The sequence below is a fragment of the Salarias fasciatus genome, chromosome 18, assembly GCF_902148845.1.
Source record: "Salarias fasciatus chromosome 18, fSalaFa1.1, whole genome shotgun sequence".
Taxonomy (NCBI): domain Eukaryota; kingdom Metazoa; phylum Chordata; class Actinopteri; order Blenniiformes; family Blenniidae; genus Salarias; species Salarias fasciatus.
The window spans coordinates 22,270,978-22,289,885 of NC_043762.1; the positions used below are offsets into that span (position 1 = coordinate 22,270,978).

At 51.7% G+C, this 18,908-nt stretch overlaps 2 protein-coding genes across 2 annotated transcripts; one reads left to right on the forward strand and one right to left on the reverse strand.

Annotated features, from left to right (window-relative positions):
* Positions 1–5,648: 5,648 nt before the first annotated feature.
* fzr1b (fizzy/cell division cycle 20 related 1b) lies at positions 5,649–9,862 on the forward strand. The gene is made up of 14 exons (XM_030115192.1): positions 5,649–5,862; positions 6,157–6,339; positions 6,408–6,509; positions 6,606–6,669; positions 6,746–6,873; positions 6,945–7,027; positions 7,098–7,281; positions 7,349–7,414; positions 8,149–8,251; positions 8,328–8,509; positions 8,584–8,817; positions 8,893–8,997; positions 9,092–9,184; positions 9,270–9,862. The coding sequence occupies exons 2-14, from the start codon at positions 6,262–6,264 to the stop codon at positions 9,309–9,311; spliced, it is 1,464 nt and encodes a 487-aa protein (XP_029971052.1). The 5' UTR covers positions 5,649–5,862; positions 6,157–6,261; the 3' UTR covers positions 9,312–9,862.
* On the reverse strand, positions 9,853–18,598 carry LOC115405576 (importin-13-like). The gene is made up of 21 exons (XM_030115191.1): positions 18,295–18,598; positions 17,289–17,414; positions 16,484–17,130; positions 16,264–16,404; positions 15,525–15,666; positions 15,209–15,375; positions 14,831–14,951; positions 14,586–14,733; positions 14,298–14,479; positions 14,191–14,217; positions 13,849–13,983; positions 12,518–12,664; positions 12,356–12,436; positions 12,148–12,285; positions 11,957–12,053; positions 11,836–11,888; positions 11,699–11,765; positions 11,546–11,604; positions 11,383–11,472; positions 11,122–11,303; positions 9,853–10,246 (listed from the first exon to the last, which is right to left on the reverse strand). The coding sequence occupies exons 1-21, from the start codon at positions 18,361–18,363 to the stop codon at positions 10,153–10,155; spliced, it is 2,913 nt and encodes a 970-aa protein (XP_029971051.1). The 5' UTR covers positions 18,364–18,598; the 3' UTR covers positions 9,853–10,152.
* Between the last annotated feature and the right edge of the window lie 310 nt (positions 18,599–18,908).

Consider the following 18,908-nt stretch of genomic DNA (forward strand, 5'->3'; position numbering starts at 1 on the left):
GGACGCTCTTCTGATTTAAATCAGTGTTTCCAAACATCAGGGTTTCTAATCTTCTGGGTCATGCCAGCCTTTCCAGGAATGGCCGAGCAGCAAAGAGATTATCTGGAAGGAAAAGAATAGATGCATATACAGATAACTCAGTCGGTCACCGCAAACACATCCTATCCCATCCACCGCAGCTTCCAGGGGAGGAGCTGATGGTAACCCTGGAATTAAAAATGAATTCAGCTGCCCTGTTTTGCATTTCTGTGCTTCATCTCACCTGATTCAAACGGATTATTGTGGAACTCCGGAGAAGCCTGACAGCAAGCCCACTGGCCCGTTGAACCAGGCCAGGGAGAATTTGGAGATTTCTTCCTGACGGCACGACATGATTGCAAAATTATAGGCATGAATAAATAAATGTGATGCTCCTCAAACTGGCCTGCAGTCGGCTGAGTTTCGCTGTTCGACAGCGAGTCCTGAGAGCCGCTCTCATAAACACGTCGGTGGATCTGCCATGTGTCGTCTGATGTGGTTTCTGCTGGCGTCAGCGCTCCACCTCTGCAGCTCTGAGGGGAAAAACAGCCAGAAGTGACAGATCTTCGGTCGTTTCCTGCAGTGCCGCCGCTGACTCCTCCTCGCTGCGATCCGAGTCGGGCTGGAGCCGGGCGCCCAGCCGGTCCGGCCGGCCGGCAGCGTAAACAGGAAGCGCAGAGATAGCGGCGCTATGCGCCCGGCCCTCGGGGAATTCACTCTCCCATGGCCGACAGCACCTTGACCCAGAGCGATAGGCATCGGCAAGACATCGCTCAGTGGAGCGTGACGCTGTTAATGCCCCTTCACAATTTCATTCTGAGAAATATCAACAGCAGCAGAGAACAAAGGACTTCTCCAAAGACACCCAGCGAGAAGATTTATCGATTATTTTTACTGTTCAGGTTATGAAAAAGCTTTAGTGCTGACGCACGTATGTGGCGAGAGATCGGAGCCTGTTCCCACAGCTCGGCTTCTGACACACACACGTTTGTTTCTTTTTAAAATCCTGAGAGGGATTTTATTGCACTCATCTGGTCACCAGCGTTTCTACAGCCTCTCATTACTGAGCTATGAAAATGACCTGGGAGGACACGACGGGCGCTGTGAGCAGACCAGTGCTGAGAGAGAGGGGTCAAGAGGTCATGTGTTCAGAGTGGAAAACACTCTGCATGTGTGAAGTTCAGAGATGGAATCAATGTTTGAATCAATGTTTGAATCAATGTTTGAATCAATGTTTGACCCGGCCGTAAACCAGATGTTCAACTCTGGTTATTGTGGAGGAGACTCCTGAAACTGAACCGTCTCCCCCCCAGACCCAGCAGCAAGGCGGTGCGTGCGTGTGTGTGTGTGTGTGTGTGTGTGGCAGAGACAGATGAGTGAGGAAGTGAGCTCATGGAGACAGAGAGGAGCAACCTCCAGAAACATGATGGCTCTGGAAGCCATCAGATCAGACAGGAAGCTTCCTCTACGGCCCCGTGTGTGTGTGTGTGTGTGTGTGTGTGTGTGTGTGTGTGTGTGTGTGTGTGTGTGTGTGTGTGTGTGTGTGTGTGTGTGTTTGATGCACTTTAAAAGTCCAAAATCTACAGGATTGGGACAATGGCAGGATGTGTCCGGGTTATCTGACGCGGCGGCGCTCGTCTCTGATTCGCCGTTGTTTTCTCTGAGGTGATTTTTTTTTTTCTTTCTTTCTGTGCGAATGCCTTTGAATACACACAAAAAGCAAGGCGAATGTTATATAATTCACAAAATGTGCAAAGGCATGTGAAATGTCAAAACAAATTCATAATATAATCAGCATGTTTTTTTTTTTCATGAAATTTCCATGAGGGGAAAAAAAAGAAGCCATGCAGGAAGGTTTATTATGCAAGAACGTTATTTAGCTTTGCCTTGCAGGCCAGAATAATGACACTCACAGATATTTAAAACAGGGAATCCTTCCTCTTGAAACATCAAACTGGATGTGTGTGTGTTGGAAAACATGATTGTGTGTGTGTCAGTTCTCATCTAGTCACGACGCGTTCAGGACGCTACTCCGGCCTGACGTTCCTGCTGAGTCCTGTGGGCTTTTCAGCCAGTGTGCACCAAGCCAGGGAGCCGTGGACATGGAGGGAAGGGAACAGCCCTGTGGGGACGCGGAGCACACACACACACACACACACACACACACACACACAGATGACACACTGGGGAGTGTGTATACATGCAAACAGAGCAGTGATGTCCTGACAGCAGATGAACAGATGTGACACTAAATGATGGATTTTAAAAATCTGAGGCCAAAAGACAACACAGACACACGCAAACACACACACACACCAAAAGCCTATATGATCTTTTCATCAGACCAGGCTGGGATTTTAAAAAGAAACTTGCTTTGCAGATCAGTCATTTCTTTCTTCCTCTGTAGCTCGATGGGACAGAAACCAGATCACGTTCTCCCAGCGTGTCTCACTCTTGTCTTTTGCCCCGATCAATACCTGTCCTCGTTTAAACCCCAGAGAGGCAGAGTTGCGTTGTTCTGTAACCCGGGCCTGCCTGTGCGTGGGAGACCAGCATGCACTGCAGCGACAGGCAGTGGCGCAGGGGAAGAGAAACCCAGGCCTACGCAGTGAGAAAATATCAAGCAGACCACATCTGAACAGGCAGGATGAAGACAGCTCTGTCACCGCAGAGCAGAGCGAACGGCAGAGACGCGATCCAACGTCATCCGGACGGGTGGAAAGGCGTGAGTAATTCTTAATCTGACGTGACGTCTTCGCATCTCTGCACCAAGCGCAAGCACGGCTCGTCTGAATGCAGACGTACCCGGCATGTTTTCCACACTGCAGACTTTCCCAGTAAAAACTATTTCTCACAGTTCTGCATATTTTCCTGGAAAAAAGATGCCGAGTCTGCTTTCAGGGAGAGAAACTTCACTTGTTTTTTTCACTATTCATCATACTAGAACTGTTGTTTTTCTCGTCACAGCAGAGATGAGATTAGTCAGAGCGCCATTGTTTTCTTGTTGTGGATTCCAGTAAGGATCTGAGAGCGTCACTGACCCGGCTTCCTCCGTGCCCACCGACCTGAGCTCTGTTACAGTCAGCGATAAGGCAGCAGCATTTCCCCCCTCTCCTCCTCCCAGACCGGGGCAAACAGCTGCTCCTGCCCCCCCCCCCCCCCCCCCCCCCCCTCAGCATCAGGTCTCTGCAGCGTGGGCCGGGCTGCACATTGCCCTTTGTAGACACGATGCAGGAAGCAGATAAGGAGGCTGTTGTGACTGGGCGGCCCGATGAGGGCCAGATAGCTGCTGAAAGTCATGCTGGTGCTGCGAGTGTGTGAGGCTGAGTCTGTGTGTGTTGACCGCAAACACACCGAGACATGTTCAGCAAGTATAAATAACAGCAGCGGCAGAACTCCTGAGGCTGGACTCAGTCCGGGAGAAAAGAAGGAGAAAAGTTTCTGATGTTAAAGGTTGGGGTCGTCTCACGCTCTGGATCCGGTCCGGTGGAGCGTCTGAGTGACGATGATTATCGCCGCTTCACAGCGAGAAAGAGGTGGCTTTGAGTCCGGGCCGGGTCATTCTGTGCAGAGTTTGCATGTTCTACCTGTGCCTGCCTGGGCTTCCTCTCGATTGGTGACCTTAAATTCATCATGAGGTGAAAGGGAGCATGTGTTGTTGCCTGTCTCTCTGCTATAGCTGTGTGACGGGGATGTAGTGGCCAACACTGTGCGTAAATAAGACATTTTAAACCATGATATAAAACACTTAATGAGCTGTGACGAAGAGGCCACGGCTGAATGAGTGTACAGAACTGCAGAGCTGCGCTCCAGTATTTCCAGTAATGTCTGAAGCTGAGAGGAGGAGCGGGGTATCAGGCTGATCTGTAAACAGTCTGGACGGCGCTGACACCAGGCCTGCTGACATGTACATGTTGGCCGGGCGGCAGCAGGAATGCCGGGACTCGGGCGTACGTGCGGCTCGGCGTGCCACCATAGATGCCATGCATCGTCTGCACTCTGCCCTCGCCGCTCTGATTAGAATCCGGCCCGGGGGGGTTTTCCTATCTCGGCCTCTTTGTTTCACGAGGAGCCGCTCATTAAAGAAAATTCCAAAGTAAACTCTTTATCTCCCGGTTTCTCCCTCTGTTTTGAAGTCGACGGCCCAGCAGCAAAAGTAAACTGATGATCGTTATTTACTTGGGAGTCACGTGCAGATGCTCTTTGGCAAACACGTGCCATCTGCCCTCCCACACACCAGATTATGGTGCAGATATCAGTCAGGCTGGAAGGAGACTTTTTAGATCTTTTCTTCATCCATCTTTCTTTTTTGCTTTGTTTTTTGGAAGGAGTTGTTCATTCTCTGAATTTATGAAAAAATTCCCAGACACAAAAATATGACAACAAAAGTCAGTAGACTGACCGATTTGTCTTTTTGCTTTGCCACAGGACGAGATTCAGCATTTTGCAGCATCTATTAAATTCACTGCTTGATTGCTTTAAGAAAATGATGCAATGGCATAAATGAATTGTGTTTTTTTAAAGTCAACGATCTCACTGAGGGTCAGTGTGTCCTGCAGCCAGTCCCAGCCGCCTGTCCATCAGGGACGATACAGAGAGACAACTGCAGTCCAGGGCAGTTTAGCTCAGCCTCTATGGGGAAACCAGGAACCAGAACGATCAGAGAAAACCCAACAACACATGGCTGGCAAACAGTAGAACCCCACAACTACCACCACAGCACTGGTGGTTGAGTGTGTAGAGTCGAGCCTTCACCTGTGAATTCCACCCAGGTGAGTCCTTCTCTAATCAGCAGGTTGAGGTGGAGGTGTGTGTGGGAGTGGAGCAGGTCCAAGGTGGCCTGGATTTCTGTAAGTTCAAATGTTTGACCTCTGCTGCAGCGGCCAATTGCTTCTGACTCTCTGATGAAGGAGAGGGTTTTGTTGACTTAATCCTGTTGTCGAAGCTTTGTGAAGCTTGTAAAAGTGGTGCTGTAAGTTGTCTTTCAGCTGGATTTCTGAAAACTCTTTTGTGGAGGGTGACAATTACCAATTTAATCACGTGTTTTATTGTTTTCTTGCCTGTTATTTCCTGCCTGTTTATAAATTGATTTGAATTGCATTGATAATAAGACTGAGGTTTGCGTTTATTCTAGTGAACAGGTGTTTTGTCCTGCGTCTTACTGAAAGGCCACTCGTTTATGATCTTTCCTATGCAAATGTGTCTCTGTCTAGAATATTTAAACGAACTGACATGATCTCCAGTAGGGTTTGTGCTGGATCAGTGTATACAGCTCTAAAATGTAATTTATTGGAAAAAAATGCAATTTAATGAGTCTTTTTTTTATAGATTAAAAAACACTTAACACTAAACCCCTCCCATAATTCCTCTAATTGGCTTCATTTATTCTTTGTCTTCCTATTTGTTTGTCTTCATGCATATCAAACGAAATATGTTTTTGTGCTGTAAATTCGAAATGTATTGCAGTTCAGTGCATTTAAAACAGCCTGAGGCACAAGAAATCATTTTACAGTCCAGCAGCGACACCCTGTGGCCAGACGGGGAACAGCCGGAGTGTCCGCCTGGCCTGCATTACCCGCTGCGGCCAGCGGGCGTCACTGTCGAGCCGCCGCCGTCCACACAGGCAGCAGAAGTCAACCAAACAATTTGTGCTCCAGCTGATTCGGTCGCCATCTTTGTCACGAACATAAACAACACCGCGGGTCGCCTTTGGCGTTTCTGTTTTTCTTTTTTGGATGTACCGCCGCCACTCGGAGGAAAGCGACGCCGGTCCTCCCGCCGCCGGGCTGCCGGTTCCGTCCGGAGATGAGGGCTGATGTGGTGACCTGAGCCCCGCGCCAGTCGGTGAGAAGCGGCGTGGAGCCGCGGCTCGGCTCGGCTCGGCTGCGGACTCCGAGCGGCTCCGGAGCGGGTGTTTGTGTCCGCGGTCGTGATGCCATGACAACCGTGCGGCTGTCATCCCGGCGATCCCCCCTCTTATTTCGGTGTGACTGCGGGTCGGCGGCCCGGGGGGTTTAACCCCGGCCGGGTGTCACATGCGGGGTTTCTCCGGGCTGCCCGGGCCGCTCGGTTCACCAGCTCGCTGCTGCATGTTGCACAATTGTCCCCGTTCTGAATTTCTGCTCTCTCCGTCAACAGGGATGGAAATCCTCTGCGGGGCTTCTCACCGCGAGGACGCGGAGGTGTAAAAAAAAAAAAAAAAAACCCAGGGTGGGGGGGGGGGCTCCGGTCAGCTGTGAGGAGATGGACCAGGAGTACGAGAGGAGGCTGCTGAGGCAGATCAACCACCAGAACCTGCCGGCAGACCCCCGCCTCAAAAAGGTCTGGGTCTGGGTCTGTGTGTGTGCGTGTGTGCGCGCGCGTGTGTGTAATGTTGAATCTTCCTCCAGGCTCTGAGCGCGACCTGCAGCCCCGTCAGCGTGAAGTCTGGCGATCGCTTCATTCCCACCCGAGCTGGAAGCAACTGGAGCATCAACTTCCACTACGCCAACGTGAGCAGCGGCCCGAGACTCATTCAGACTGTGGCTCTGCTGCTCACCAAGCTGTCTCTGACCCCCTCTTACCCCCCCCCCCCCCCTCTCTCTCAGGAGAATTGCCGCTCTCCCAGTCAGAACCACAAAGCGAAGGACGCCAGTTCCGACTCCAGCAAAGGTCAGACTCGGGTCAGAACCTCCTGTTCAGATCAGCCAGGAGTCTGAGTCTCCTCCTGCTCTGCCACCCCCCCCAGACGCCGTGGCGTACGCGGCCCTGCTGAGGAACGAGCTGCTGGGGGCGGGGATCGACACGGTGCCGGACCCCCACACCGACGAGCGGCGCCACGCCGTCCTGTCTCAGGACTGCCGCGGCGTCTTCAGGGTACGAATCCAGCCAGCGTGCCGCGTTTGACTGACCGATGCTCTGTTCCTGACTCGCCTCTCGTGTCTCAGTACTCTGTCCACACCAGGAGAGCGCCTCTGGACGGTGACGGTGAAGTGTCCCCCTACTCCCTGTCCCCGCTCAGCAACAAGAGGTAACGCCGAACCTCCGGCTCCGGGCGCCGCTCCTCACAGCCGGCCCTGAACGCCTGTCTGTTTCCGCAGCCACAAGCTGCTCCGCTCCCCCCGCAAGCCGGCCAGGAAGATCTCCAAGATCCCCTTCAAGGTGCTGGACGCCCCGGAGCTGCAGGACGACTTCTACCTCAACCTGGTGGACTGGTCGGCGGGGAACCTGCTGAGCGTGGGGCTGGGGGCCTGCGTCTACCTGTGGAGCGCCTGCACCAGCCAGGTGAGCCGCCGGGTCCGGACCCGTCCGGCCGTCCGGACCGGCGGTTTACCGTGTCCGTGTCCCTCAGGTGACCCGGCTGTGTGACCTCTCTGTGGACGGAGACTCGGTTACGTCAGTGTGTTGGAACGAGAGGGTGAGTTTCCGGAACCTTCATTCGTTCATGCAGGGCTGCTGAGGAAACAGGAGGAGGGTTATGAGGCAGACCAGGGTGATTTCACATTTTTCTTCCCAGCTGTCTTTTTTGACATTTTCTCAATGAAATTTTTACTTTTGTGTTGATGAACATTTTTTGCTCATGTCAACATATTTTGCTAAATCTTTAAACATTTTCCACCTCATTAAGTTTAGGTTTCAGAATGTAACTTCAAATCAAATTATGATTTTTATTTTTATTTAAATTGCCTTTCATCTTCTCTTCCACTATGAAGTCTCTTTTTTTTTTTTTTTTAGACATATCTTGACGTCTTTTTCTCAAAAAGATTTTTTTTAAGTAAAGGTCTTCGTCGCTTTATTCTTATTTCATCCTTGATACATGAAACGCAGCCCGATCATGAAGATCAGGAGAAGAAACTTGACACATAAAAACAAACTGGTTAAAAGGGGAATTTTAAAAGAACACGAAATCAAATGAAGGATTTTTTCAAAAGTTCCAACAGAACTTCAAAAGTTACAAAGTGTTTATGCAAAAACCTTTTGTTCACAGGAATATTAATGAAAGCAATGAGGTAATGTGGAAGTGCAGATTATTTTATGTTCAATTTGAAATGTACAAATTTGGTTCAGCTGTAGGATGTTTAAATTGGAAAAGGGAAAAGTTTTTTAATCAGACACTGAGGGACGGCCTCCTGCTGTGCTCCGGTCCGTCAGGGGAGCCTGGTCGCCGTCGGAACCCACAAAGGCTACGTCCAGATCTGGGACGCAGCGGGAGGACGGAAGCTGACCAGCCTGGAGGGCCACTCGGCCCGAGTCGGTGAGGCCACACACACACACACACACACACACACACACGGCGGTGGTGGTGACGTGGCCTCTCCTCGCTGCCCGAGGCGCCCTGGCCTGGAACGGCGAGCAGCTCTCGTCGGGAAGCCGGGACCGGGTGATCCTGCAGCGGGACGTTCGGACGCCGGCCGCCGCCGAGAGGAGGCTCCAGGGCCACCGGCAGGAAGTGTGCGGTCTGAAGTGGTCGCCGGACCACCAGCACCTGGCCTCCGGAGGAAACGACAACAAGGTGGCGCCGCGTTCGATCCCCAGAAACACGTTGCGCGCGACGCCGAGCGGAGTGACTGACGCGCGTCTTTGCAGCTGCTGGTGTGGAACAGCTCCAGCCTGCTGCCCGTCCAGCAGTACGGCGACCACCTGGCCGCCGTCAAGGCCATCGCCTGGTCGCCGCACCAGCACGGCCTGCTGGCGTCGGGCGGCGGCACGGCCGACCGCTGCCTGCGCTTCTGGAACACGCTGACGGGCCAGGCGCTGCAGAGCACTGACACCGGCTCCCAGGTCTGCAACCTGGCCTGGTCCAAACACGCCAACGAGCTGGTGAGCCGCCGCCGCCGCCCCGCCGCCATCCCCGGCCCCTCCCCCTCCTTCAGCCGGGTTGTTCTGTGTTTCCAGGTGAGCACGCACGGCTACTCCCAGAACCAGATCCTGGTGTGGAAGTACCCGTCCCTCACGCAGGTGGCCAAGCTGACCGGACACTCCTACAGAGTCCTGTACCTGGTAGGACCCGGCGTCCCCACAGCCGGACGGGTTAGGACGAGATGTTCATGCAGCATCTCTCTCTCCCTCTCTCTCTCTCTCCCCCCGCTGACAGGCCGTGTCTCCAGACGGCGAGGCCATCGTCACGGGCGCCGGAGACGAGACGCTGCGCTTCTGGAACGTCTTCAGTAAGACGCGCTGCACCAAGGTACCGGCGGACGTCCACTTCCTGTCCCGCTTCGGCGTCCGGCGCTCCTCACTCTGCTCTCTCTCTCTCTCTCTCTCTCTAACAGGAGTCCAAGTCGGTGCTGAACCTCTTCACCAGGATCCGATAGGACGGCGTGGCGGCTGCGCTCAGAGACTGACCTCCTGACCCCTCCTCTCAGCACCAACCACACTTCAACAGAACTCCCTTTTTCTTTTTCCTTTCCATGAAGGATGCAGCTAAACCCTGGAAAGCGCCGTCCCTCAGTGGTTGAACCCAAACGGAGCAGCTCGCCGCCGCCGCGACCCGGTTCCTGTTCTTCTGTTGTGGGAGTGATGGAGTTGTTGATCAGCAGATTTTACTGTCCAGGAGTTCTGAGCTGCATCACGTGACGATAAAGCATCATTTTTTTTTTTTGAGAAGACGTCTGACCAGGGCCGGGGCTTTCCTTCTTCTTTTGGTGATATTTTTTTAATGAGCGATTATGAGTTACAGAAGACCAATAAATGAGAGAAGGCAGTTGCAGTTGCTGCAGCTGTGGCGACAGATGATGTATTTATTGGTTTTTTCATGTCAGCTGAAAGACGGAGCGTTGGCTTTGTTGTGAATGGTTACAGAATGGCACTGTGGCACTTTTTCATTTCGACCTGACTCATTAAACCTGCTGCAGAGACCACTCTCCACCGGCCCTCCTGTTCTTTCTGACTCTTCGTCCACCGATCGGGTTTCGGTTTCGGCCGTCCCACGAGGCTGAGGCTTGAAACCTGGATGGCGGGCTTGAGGAGATACCTGTCGGCGTGGTCACGTGACCATCTGAGAAGCGCAGCAATCATTAACCTTAAAAGACTGAGGAAACTCCACAGCGAGCCGCAGCCTGGAAGCATTGTGGGAAGTTTTGGAGAACAGGAGTTGATCTAATTTAACTCGGTCTTCATCGATGACGGCTGTGTGGGAGCGATTACTGCCTGGGCCTAGTAATCTGAGTACCCAGAGCCCTGCAGGCCTCGGCACAGCAGAGAGAACTCCTTGACGATCTCTTTGACTCGACGCTTGTTGGTTTGTTCCCTGGAAGAAATGGAGAAAACAGGAAGTGACTATGCTCGGTGCTCCAAGTGAACTTTCAAGTATGTTCTCTAAACGGTGTTATTTATCAAAACTTTACATCCTGGTTCTGCAACCTTCAGGACCAAAAGAGTGACTTTCCCTCAGCTCCAACAGGTCTGGAGCCGTAAAGAACATTTAACCTCTAAAAACGAGGAGAATGCAGCTCAGGAAGCTTCACAAACAAAATATGATGCATTCATCAGGTTTTAACTCCGGTTCAGAACAGAGAACATTTTATAACATTGAACCCGTTTTTGTTCCTGATTTTAACATTTTTGTTCTTTTCGAGCTTTTTTGGTTGACAGTTTTGACATTTTATCAATTTTACCTCTTTTAAACAGTTTTTTATGCTTTTTCCTGCCATATTTCATTTTCTAATGTTAGAAATTGGAGACAATTCGGGTTTTTAACCAGTTCTATCATTCTTTTTCCCTCATTTCTTGTGGTTTTTGCTATTTTTCCCAATTTCACTTGAACCTTTTTTTTAATCCCTTTTGAACCCAGAGTGACGAATCATATAATATAAAACTAAGTTAAATGCTCACGTATCATGCGGTGAAGGCTTCGTGGAGCCGCTACAGAGGGACTGAAGGGCCACATGTGGCCCCAGAGCCGCAGGTTGAACACCCCTGCTTCACACCAAAAAGATGCTGAATGTTTTGTGAATTTCATTCCAGAACCCCAGTCTCTCTAAACACGAATAAATAGGAAACACGTTTGATCTGCTTGCATCACAACACTGTAGGGAAAATAATGTCGAAGACGAGGCGGGTGGAGGCTGGGGAGGGTGATGGATGCAGTGGCTTATGGGAGCACTGCGATCCACTGCTGATTACCTTAACAGCTGCTGGGTGAAGGCCTGCTTCTGGTCCGTGGAGACGTGGGACGAGGGGAACCCCGGGGTCTGCAGGGTCTCCTGCAGCCACTGGGCCAGCAGAGCCGGAGAGTGTCGGTTCAGATTCAGCAGCACCTCCGCGAAGTGCTCCGTCAGGCTGCGAGGCGACGCGCCTCCGACCGCCTGATTGAAGAACACCAACAGCTGAACATCACTTCCATCAAGCTGGAGACGGCGCTCCGCGGCCGGCAGACGGCTTCACCTGCAGCAGCGTCTCGGTCAGCAGCCGCCCGTCGGCGTGCAGCGCCGCGCCCAGCCTCGGCATGTCTTTACAGCGGCCGAGAAACTCTGCCTGTGGGGCGACAAGCGTCCGTGAGGCAGAGATCGGCTGGAATCCACAGCAGAACCTGCGCTGCCGGACTCACAAAGAACACACACGCTGCCTTTACAGTCGGAGTCTCCGGAAACTTGACCGACAGAATTCCTGAAATTAAAGAAACAGATTTCTTTAAAATTTTAAGGAAACTGTTCAAAAAACACAAATTCACCCCTCAAAATAAGCAGGTAATAACACTCACCACAGTAAAACAGGGCTTTGACATCCAGCTGCTCACACAGATACAAATCGGGCTTCCTTTTAAGAATCTAATCGTTGAGAAACACATAAGTTCAGATTTTCTCTCACATAAACGTGCAGGATGAAAACACAACCCACCTGAGCGTGAAGGAGCATAAAAGACTCTGCGATGTCTGGATGATCCCGTGGCCCTGATCAAAAACAGCGTGAGATAAACAGGAGTGTGAAGAAGCGGTGGATGCCTGCAGCTCCGCGCTACCTTGCTGAAATATGGCGAGCGTGCTGGACGTCAGCGCCTCCGTCAGGCCTGTGATGTGGGAGACGTGAAGTTCGTCTGCAGCAAATATGTGAACCATCTGGACTCAGAGACAAGGAGGAGAGGACCGGTGATGCTGAGCGTCTGCACTGCAGCGTTCAATCGTGTCTTTAGGCGGGTGGAAGGCACAGTACCTGGCGGGCCAGGTCCAGAGCGGCGGCCTGGGGGGAGCTGCTGTAGATCCGACCCAACATCTCACTCAGCTGCGGCACCATGGGCCCGAAGTCGTGGAGCAGGGTTCGGACCGATTTATCAAAGAGCCCGCACACTGCCTGGACGGAGGGACGGAGAGGGACTCTGAGTAAGAGCGAGTCGCTGACCGCCGACGGACGAGCCTCTCACCTCCACCACCTCCGCCTCATGGAGCCATTTGCCCAGAATGCTCTGGATCAACGTGAAAACTTGCTGCAGGACAACGACGACCTGCACATCCCAAACCAAACAGATGCTGCACTGAATTGATCTGAATTCAGTTTTTTCTCCCCAGAACCACCCTGAACGGACCGGGTTTTGCTTGCACGGCGCCGCGGTGGGTCCGGGACCGGCTGCTCCCTCCGGGCCGTCCACGTCCCGGTTGATGTCCAGCGTGGTGAAGAGGCTGGACAGCATCCCCAGGATGTGGCTGATCGTCTGTTTGCTGCTGGGATCAGGCTTTAGGGAGAGGAGCAGGTATTAGGAGGCGCAGCAGAGGCCTGAAGACGAAGTGATTAAACTGTTAAACGTGGAGGAAATTCACCGCTCGGAATACGAAGTGCAAACACAGTAAAGTTCTGAGTTCCAGTTAAGATTAAAGCTCAGTGGAGCATTCAGACATTGTGATTACTCTTTAAAGGAATGTAGAATCATAAAGCATGCATGTTCAGGAGCTTCTCTTTAAAGGAATGTAGAATTGTTAGGTATAAACTTTAATTAGCACTACTACCATGGGACAGCTGTATCCACTGCACGTCAGGCCGTTGTGACACTTGTTCCTGGGACAACTGCACCAAGTTTATGAGATGTTCTGTCACATGTTCTGGAGATACCAGCACTCACAGCACTCACACACCAGTGTTCCAAACATCCTCGATAATGATGCCAGCCCTCGGTTGGCAGCTGACATCAACACCAAATTGTCCAATTGCGAACAAAGTCCAACCTATCTGTCGGGGCCCCGCCCAGAGGAAGATGGAATAAAAGCTCCGTCTTGTGAACCATCAGGATCCTTTTGGGGCGAAATACTCCATGTTTTTCCCTGTAAGGTCCAGCGCTGAACATTGCATCTGGCTATACTTAGAATAAATGGTAAATAATCTGCAGTCAGCTGTTTTGGCATTTTTCATACCGAGCATAGAATCGAAGAACTGGGTGGAGTCGGCTGGACGGAAGTCCTAGGCTCCAACAGAATAATAATAACAATGCATTGGTTTTATATAGCGCTTTTCAGGACACCCAAAGACGCTTTACATTATTCATTCACACCATACTGGGTGGTGGTAAGCTACTGCTGTAGCCACAGCTGCCCTGGGGCAGACTGACGGAAGCGAGGCTGCCAATCTGCGCTATCGGCTCCTCCGACCACCACCAACCATTCACTCTCACTACTTTCATACTTAGGCAAGGTGGGTGAAGTGTCTTGCCCAAGGACATAACGACAGTTTTACGCCTGCGGGAGCGGGGATCGAACCGCCAACCTTCCAGTTATAAGACGATCTGCTCTACCAACTGAGCTACTGTCGCCCAGCAGAATCATAAAGCTTTAACCATGCCTGATCATCAGCTTCCTGTTTCCTCATTCCATCAAAATGACATGAAAACATTAACACTGAATGTAAAGTATTATGAATTCTCCTTACCTCCTGCTGAGCCAGGGAGTCCAGCTGCTGGATGTGGGGGCTGATGAGTGTGTGCAGTCTGCCCAAAACCTCCTCCACCGGCAGGGCGGACAGCAGGAACCCCATGGCCTGCATCAGCCACATGCACTGGCTGCTCTGCACACACACACACACACACACACACACACACACACACACACACACACACACACACACACACACACAAACACACAAACACACAAACACACACACACACACACACACACACACACACACACACACACACACGCCAGTGCACACCATAAATGCTGTCCTAAGCCCAGACGGTGGTCTTCAGTGTTTGCAGAGTAACTGTCTGCTCACCTTGTGTGTCTCTTTCAGCAGCACGTCCTGCAGAAACGCACAGAAAAGCGTTACGGTTTCTGAAAAGCGGCCAGAATCCTTTCGAGAGCCCGATGCCGGGGTCTGACCTGCGACACGGCCAGGATGTCCTGAGCGAAGGGGCCCAGGTCGAGCCGACACTCCCTGCAGATCCTCTTCAGCGTCGACACGCTGGACACCGACAGCTCCGGCTTCTCCAGGCCCTGAAGCACCATGGGTAAAATGCCACCCAGCATCACCGGGTGGTCGGCCAGCCACTCAGCCAGAGAGCCTGCTCAAAAACACAGGAGCAACGAATGCTCAGACGAGCTGAACTCTTCGTCAGATGAAGCTAAATCAGGATCCTCTGCGACTTCCTCGCTGAGCGCGGTTTCTACCTATGGTGTACATGACGGTGTCGGCCAGCATGATGTTGCTGATGTTGATTCTGGGGATCAGACCGATCAGACCAGGAATAACATCAGAGTAGTTCACATCAATGGTCTCAGCTATGGACTGGAAGCCAAATAACAGAGCCTCGGTGTCCTGAGATGGAACGAAAAAGTATTTTCAGACCAGGGGAGGGCAGCAAACAGCCAACACCGACATATGATGGGTGATGTTTAGGATCAGCGTTCAGTACCTGCCATGCGGCAGACTGCTGGGGGTCCATCAGGTGTCTGCCCAGCCGGTCGTAGAGGCTGCTGAGCAGCTCCGCCCCCAGCATCTCGTACACATACATCAGCGTGTCGGAGATGTCCACCCTGTGGAGAAACCGGCCGGGACAGGCACAGTCTCAGGCCTGGAATCTCCATGAATCACTACATAGATCAGGCTCCTGGGATGAATTTAAATCATTTCTACAAAACAACACGTAATTTTAATAGATAATAATGCAACATTATGAAAACATTCAGGAAATATTGCAATTATTTTTTTTTGGTCAGTTGTAAAAAAGCTTTTCTTCGTCTAACAGTCTAACAGTATTCTAAAGCCGAAGTTCCCGACAGACGCTTCTTACCTGTAGATCCTGAACTGCTCCTTGTCGTCGGAGGACCAGGAGGCGTACTCCTCCTGGGACGGGTAGTGGGATTTATGCAGCAGCACGTCCACCAGCTGGAAGTAAACCGGTCGGTAGATCTGCAGGTAAACTGCCTGCTTCTCCTCCTCAAACGACAGGATATCATCCTGGAAATGGAAACGAAAAAATTAATCCAAGTTCTTTGTCTGAAAGCTGCACAAAAAACTGGAACAATGTATTTAAATATATGTAATACGATGCAGGCACAAAGTAGCTCCAGGCTTTGAAGCCTTTCCCTCCGGCTGGACTCTGGTACCTGCAGAGTGTACCAGAAGGTGAGCGTCAGGGAGCTGGTGGTCTCGCTGACCGGGTAGTGTCCAGGAATCCCCGTGCAGAACAGAATCATGTTAACCAGAGCCAGATACTCCTGCCAGTGGTCCACCTGCTCCAGCAAAACCCTGCCGTGGTCAGACAAAGAAGACAAAAAAACAGGCGGATGGTGAGAGATGGTCACAGCACAGTGCTGTGCGTGCGCACGTGCACGTGCATCAACATCAGGGCTGTTGGAATGACATGCTTCTTTCCCCGTTTTTTAGGATTTGTTTGACTGCTGATTCCATTTAAATTCTTCAATTTAGATGATTTTTGTGGCTTTAACAGCAGGTCAAGAGAAAAAGTGGAATAATGATGTCTACAAACTATATCAGGAGACATTTTCCCCAAAAGGCTCATAACATTAGGTTTATTTGTTTTACCTGTGAACTTTCTTTCAAGAGCTTTGCCTGTGTATAAAATGAGCAAAAATAAAAGCATAAAAATGTAGTTTTCTTAAAACCCAGCCATGACATCCTCGTGTCTTCTTAGAATACAGTAATACTCGGATACTTTAAACTGCAAAAACAATGCAATATAAAAAGCACTGTCATAAACAAGTGGTTTATTTAAATTCATTACTGTTAAACCAAAATGGAAAGAAATTGATTTTAAAATTGCCAAACAGAAAACCCCCAGACTCATGTGACTGGATTTTGTTCCAAGTCCTGATCCTCATGTACCTGGAGTGGGTCTCCCCCATGGCCACGGCGATCCGGCAGATGCCGTGTGAGGTCTCCATGTCCCCGTCCTGAGCCGCCGTCTTCAGCCGGTCGTGGAGACCCAGAACCAGAGGCATCAGGTCCACCAGGGCGGCGGCGTACCTGAACACGAAGCCTCTTAGAAACACGCCGCTGCACCGACGATGGCCCGGACGCAGCGGATCCTGCAGCTTTACGGTACCTCTGGCAGTCGGGCTGTGAGACGGCGTTGACGATGGTCTCCACGGCCGTGTCAAACAGCTCGGGGACAGACAGGGCGGCGAAGCAGTCCTGGACCAGCTCCTGGCTGTCTCCCAGCGGCACGTCCAGCCCCACCCAGCTGGACAGGCAGCGCAGCACCTTCTCCTTCACCGGGCCGGTGGAGTCCCGGCTCTGCAGCAGCTGCCTCAGCATGGGGCAGACCGCCGCCCACTCCCCGGCCAGCGCCTCCCTCAGCTGGCCGCGGCGGGCCCGCGCCAGGCGGCTGCTATGGAACTCCTCCGGCAGCACGGTGAGGAGCTCCAGCAGGGCCAGGCAGTGAGCCTGGGGGTCCCGGGCGGCCTCGGCCCCGGACCCAGACCCGTCCTCCGCGTCCGGGACCTGAGGCTGGAAGGCCCTGACCATGTCCGCCACGGGCTGCGGCCAGGCCTGGGGGATCAGGTTCAGAGCCATGGAGGCCAGCGCCACACACAGACGGGTCAGGACCATCTTGGGTCCGGAGGAGAAGCGCAGGATGCTGGAGAGCAGCTGGATCCTCAGGCTGTCCTGCTGCTCTGGGGGGACGTCGCTCCAGTGGCGGGAGATCTTGGTGTGGAGGGTGCTGGCACCGAAAAACTGGACCTCAGGGATCTGAATGAAGACACGATCACATTCAAGCTGAAACACCAGCTTCAAATTCAGCGTTTGAAAAACAAAATGTTTCAGAGCTTTGACGATCACTTTATTGTCCCATGCTTTCAAACAGGATTCAGACACAACAGAAACATTCTGGAAGCCGAGCTGTGCACCTTGTCCGAGGCCAGCAGGGCCCAGCTGAACTGCCAGGCCTGGGCTGAGGCCTGGGCCTGGCTCAGCCACTTCTGGGCCTCGTTCTTATGCTCCATGTCTGGATCGAAGTACAGCTGGTAGAGAGCCTGGAGGAGGAGAGGAGGCCGGCGGTGGAGCAAACACTCGAGCAAAGGGGAAATGTTTAGTAACGACAGTTAAAAACACGGATGAATCAGCCGGCATTGCCACTTTTCCCAAATGTTGTTTAAGAAGACTGACTCACTGTCAGTTTGATATGATTTATCTTGTTTAATCTCCTTCCATGACCTGGATATAAGGCTATATCTACAGTGTTCTGCCTCCCTCTTATGTTTCCTTACAGACTGATGGATCATTTATTCGCGGTGTTGACTGACTGATGCATGAATGGGAAGCTACAAATGAATTTCCCCCTTTTTGGAATAAATAAAGCTGTTTAAACTGAACTATAAGGGTTATTCGCCAAGCTGCATATCAGAAGCACTGTTTCAGCGCTGATTAGTTTTTTTGGGATGCTGTGTAACTTTATTATGAAGAACAGAGATTCTAGTCAAACATTTCACTGGAGCTGTTGTTCCTGTGACAGTGGTCCAGTCTAACCACTTATTAATACTTTGAAATGAACCAGGCTGCATTGTTAACGCGCACTGATAATTAGCCATCTTGGATGACCAATAGTAACAAAAAAATGTGTTGCCATAGCAACTAATCCAAAGCACTTGCTGCTGGTTATTATTAGGACAGCATATGCTTATAGCTGGTATCACGTTACAGACTGTCTGGTTTTCTGGTTTTCCTAATCTCACTGTGTCAAACTGCGCTGAATGCGCTTCTTTTAGGATCAGGGAGCGTTTTTTTTTAAATTATTATTATTTATATAAAATTCCATGACATTAGTTATTTCTGAGGACACGTTCACCAGCATGTTTCACTGATATCCGGCTGTGTGTCTGATTCAGTAAGTGACGGGACAGACGGGGAACTCACCGACTCCACGTTCTCCACCGTTAACTCCAGCTCCGGCGGGCCGTGGCCCGGGTCGACCGGCGGCTCCATCGGGCGTGCCTGCGGGACGCTCCCGGTGTTTTGGGGGGTAGACCGTTCTTCTGGAGAGCCCGGTCGGTGAATGGAGGTAGTGATTCTGAAGGGACACTCGGCGTCCTCCAGAGTGTGTCAAATCAGAGGACGCGGCGGGTCACTCAGCTGTCCATACAGTCCACATGTGGGCAGTGCGCTCACGCGCGACGCCGCCCGGGACCGGAAAGTGGTCGCTGCTCACTGGCAACACGGACACATGTTCACCGGACAGATGATCATTTTCAGTGCACGTCCCCACCGAAACGTTTAATGCACGGGAAGTTGCTTGCAGTTTTGGTGTTTTAGCGCTCGTGCGCGCTCTCAACAGGCGCGCCTGACGCAGATCGCTGCGCCGCTGACGCACTGGCGTCTGATTGGAGCAGCGGAGCAGCACCGACCGCAAACTCCTGCAATTAGGAGCAGAGATGGTTTAAAAAAGAGACAGAGAGACAGAGAGGGAGAGGGGAGGTGAAGCGTGAACCTGCAGATCCTTCACTGGCGCCTTTTGCTCTTGAGGAAATGAA

Excerpts from the sequence above, each read along its gene's own strand:
- LOC115405576 (XM_030115191.1), bottom strand. The coding sequence starts at position 18,363 with ATGGAGCCGCCGGTCGACCCGGGCCACGGCCCGCCGGAGCTGGAGTTA. Across the intron at positions 16,405-16,483 it reads TCACAGCCCGACTGCCAGAG|GTACGCCGCCGCCCTGGTGG; the intron begins GTACCGTAAAGC and ends CTTCGTGTTCAG. Across the intron at positions 12,665-13,848 it reads ACTCCCTGGCTCAGCAGGAG|CCTGATCCCAGCAGCAAACA; the intron begins GTAAGGAGAATT and ends CTCTCCCTAAAG.
- fzr1b (XM_030115192.1), top strand. The coding sequence starts at position 6,262 with ATGGACCAGGAGTACGAGAGGAGGCTGCTGAGGCAGATCAACCACCAG. Across the intron at positions 6,670-6,745 it reads CAGTTCCGACTCCAGCAAAG|ACGCCGTGGCGTACGCGGCC; the intron begins GTCAGACTCGGG and ends CACCCCCCCCAG. Across the intron at positions 9,185-9,269 it reads GTAAGACGCGCTGCACCAAG|GAGTCCAAGTCGGTGCTGAA; the intron begins GTACCGGCGGAC and ends TCTCTCTAACAG.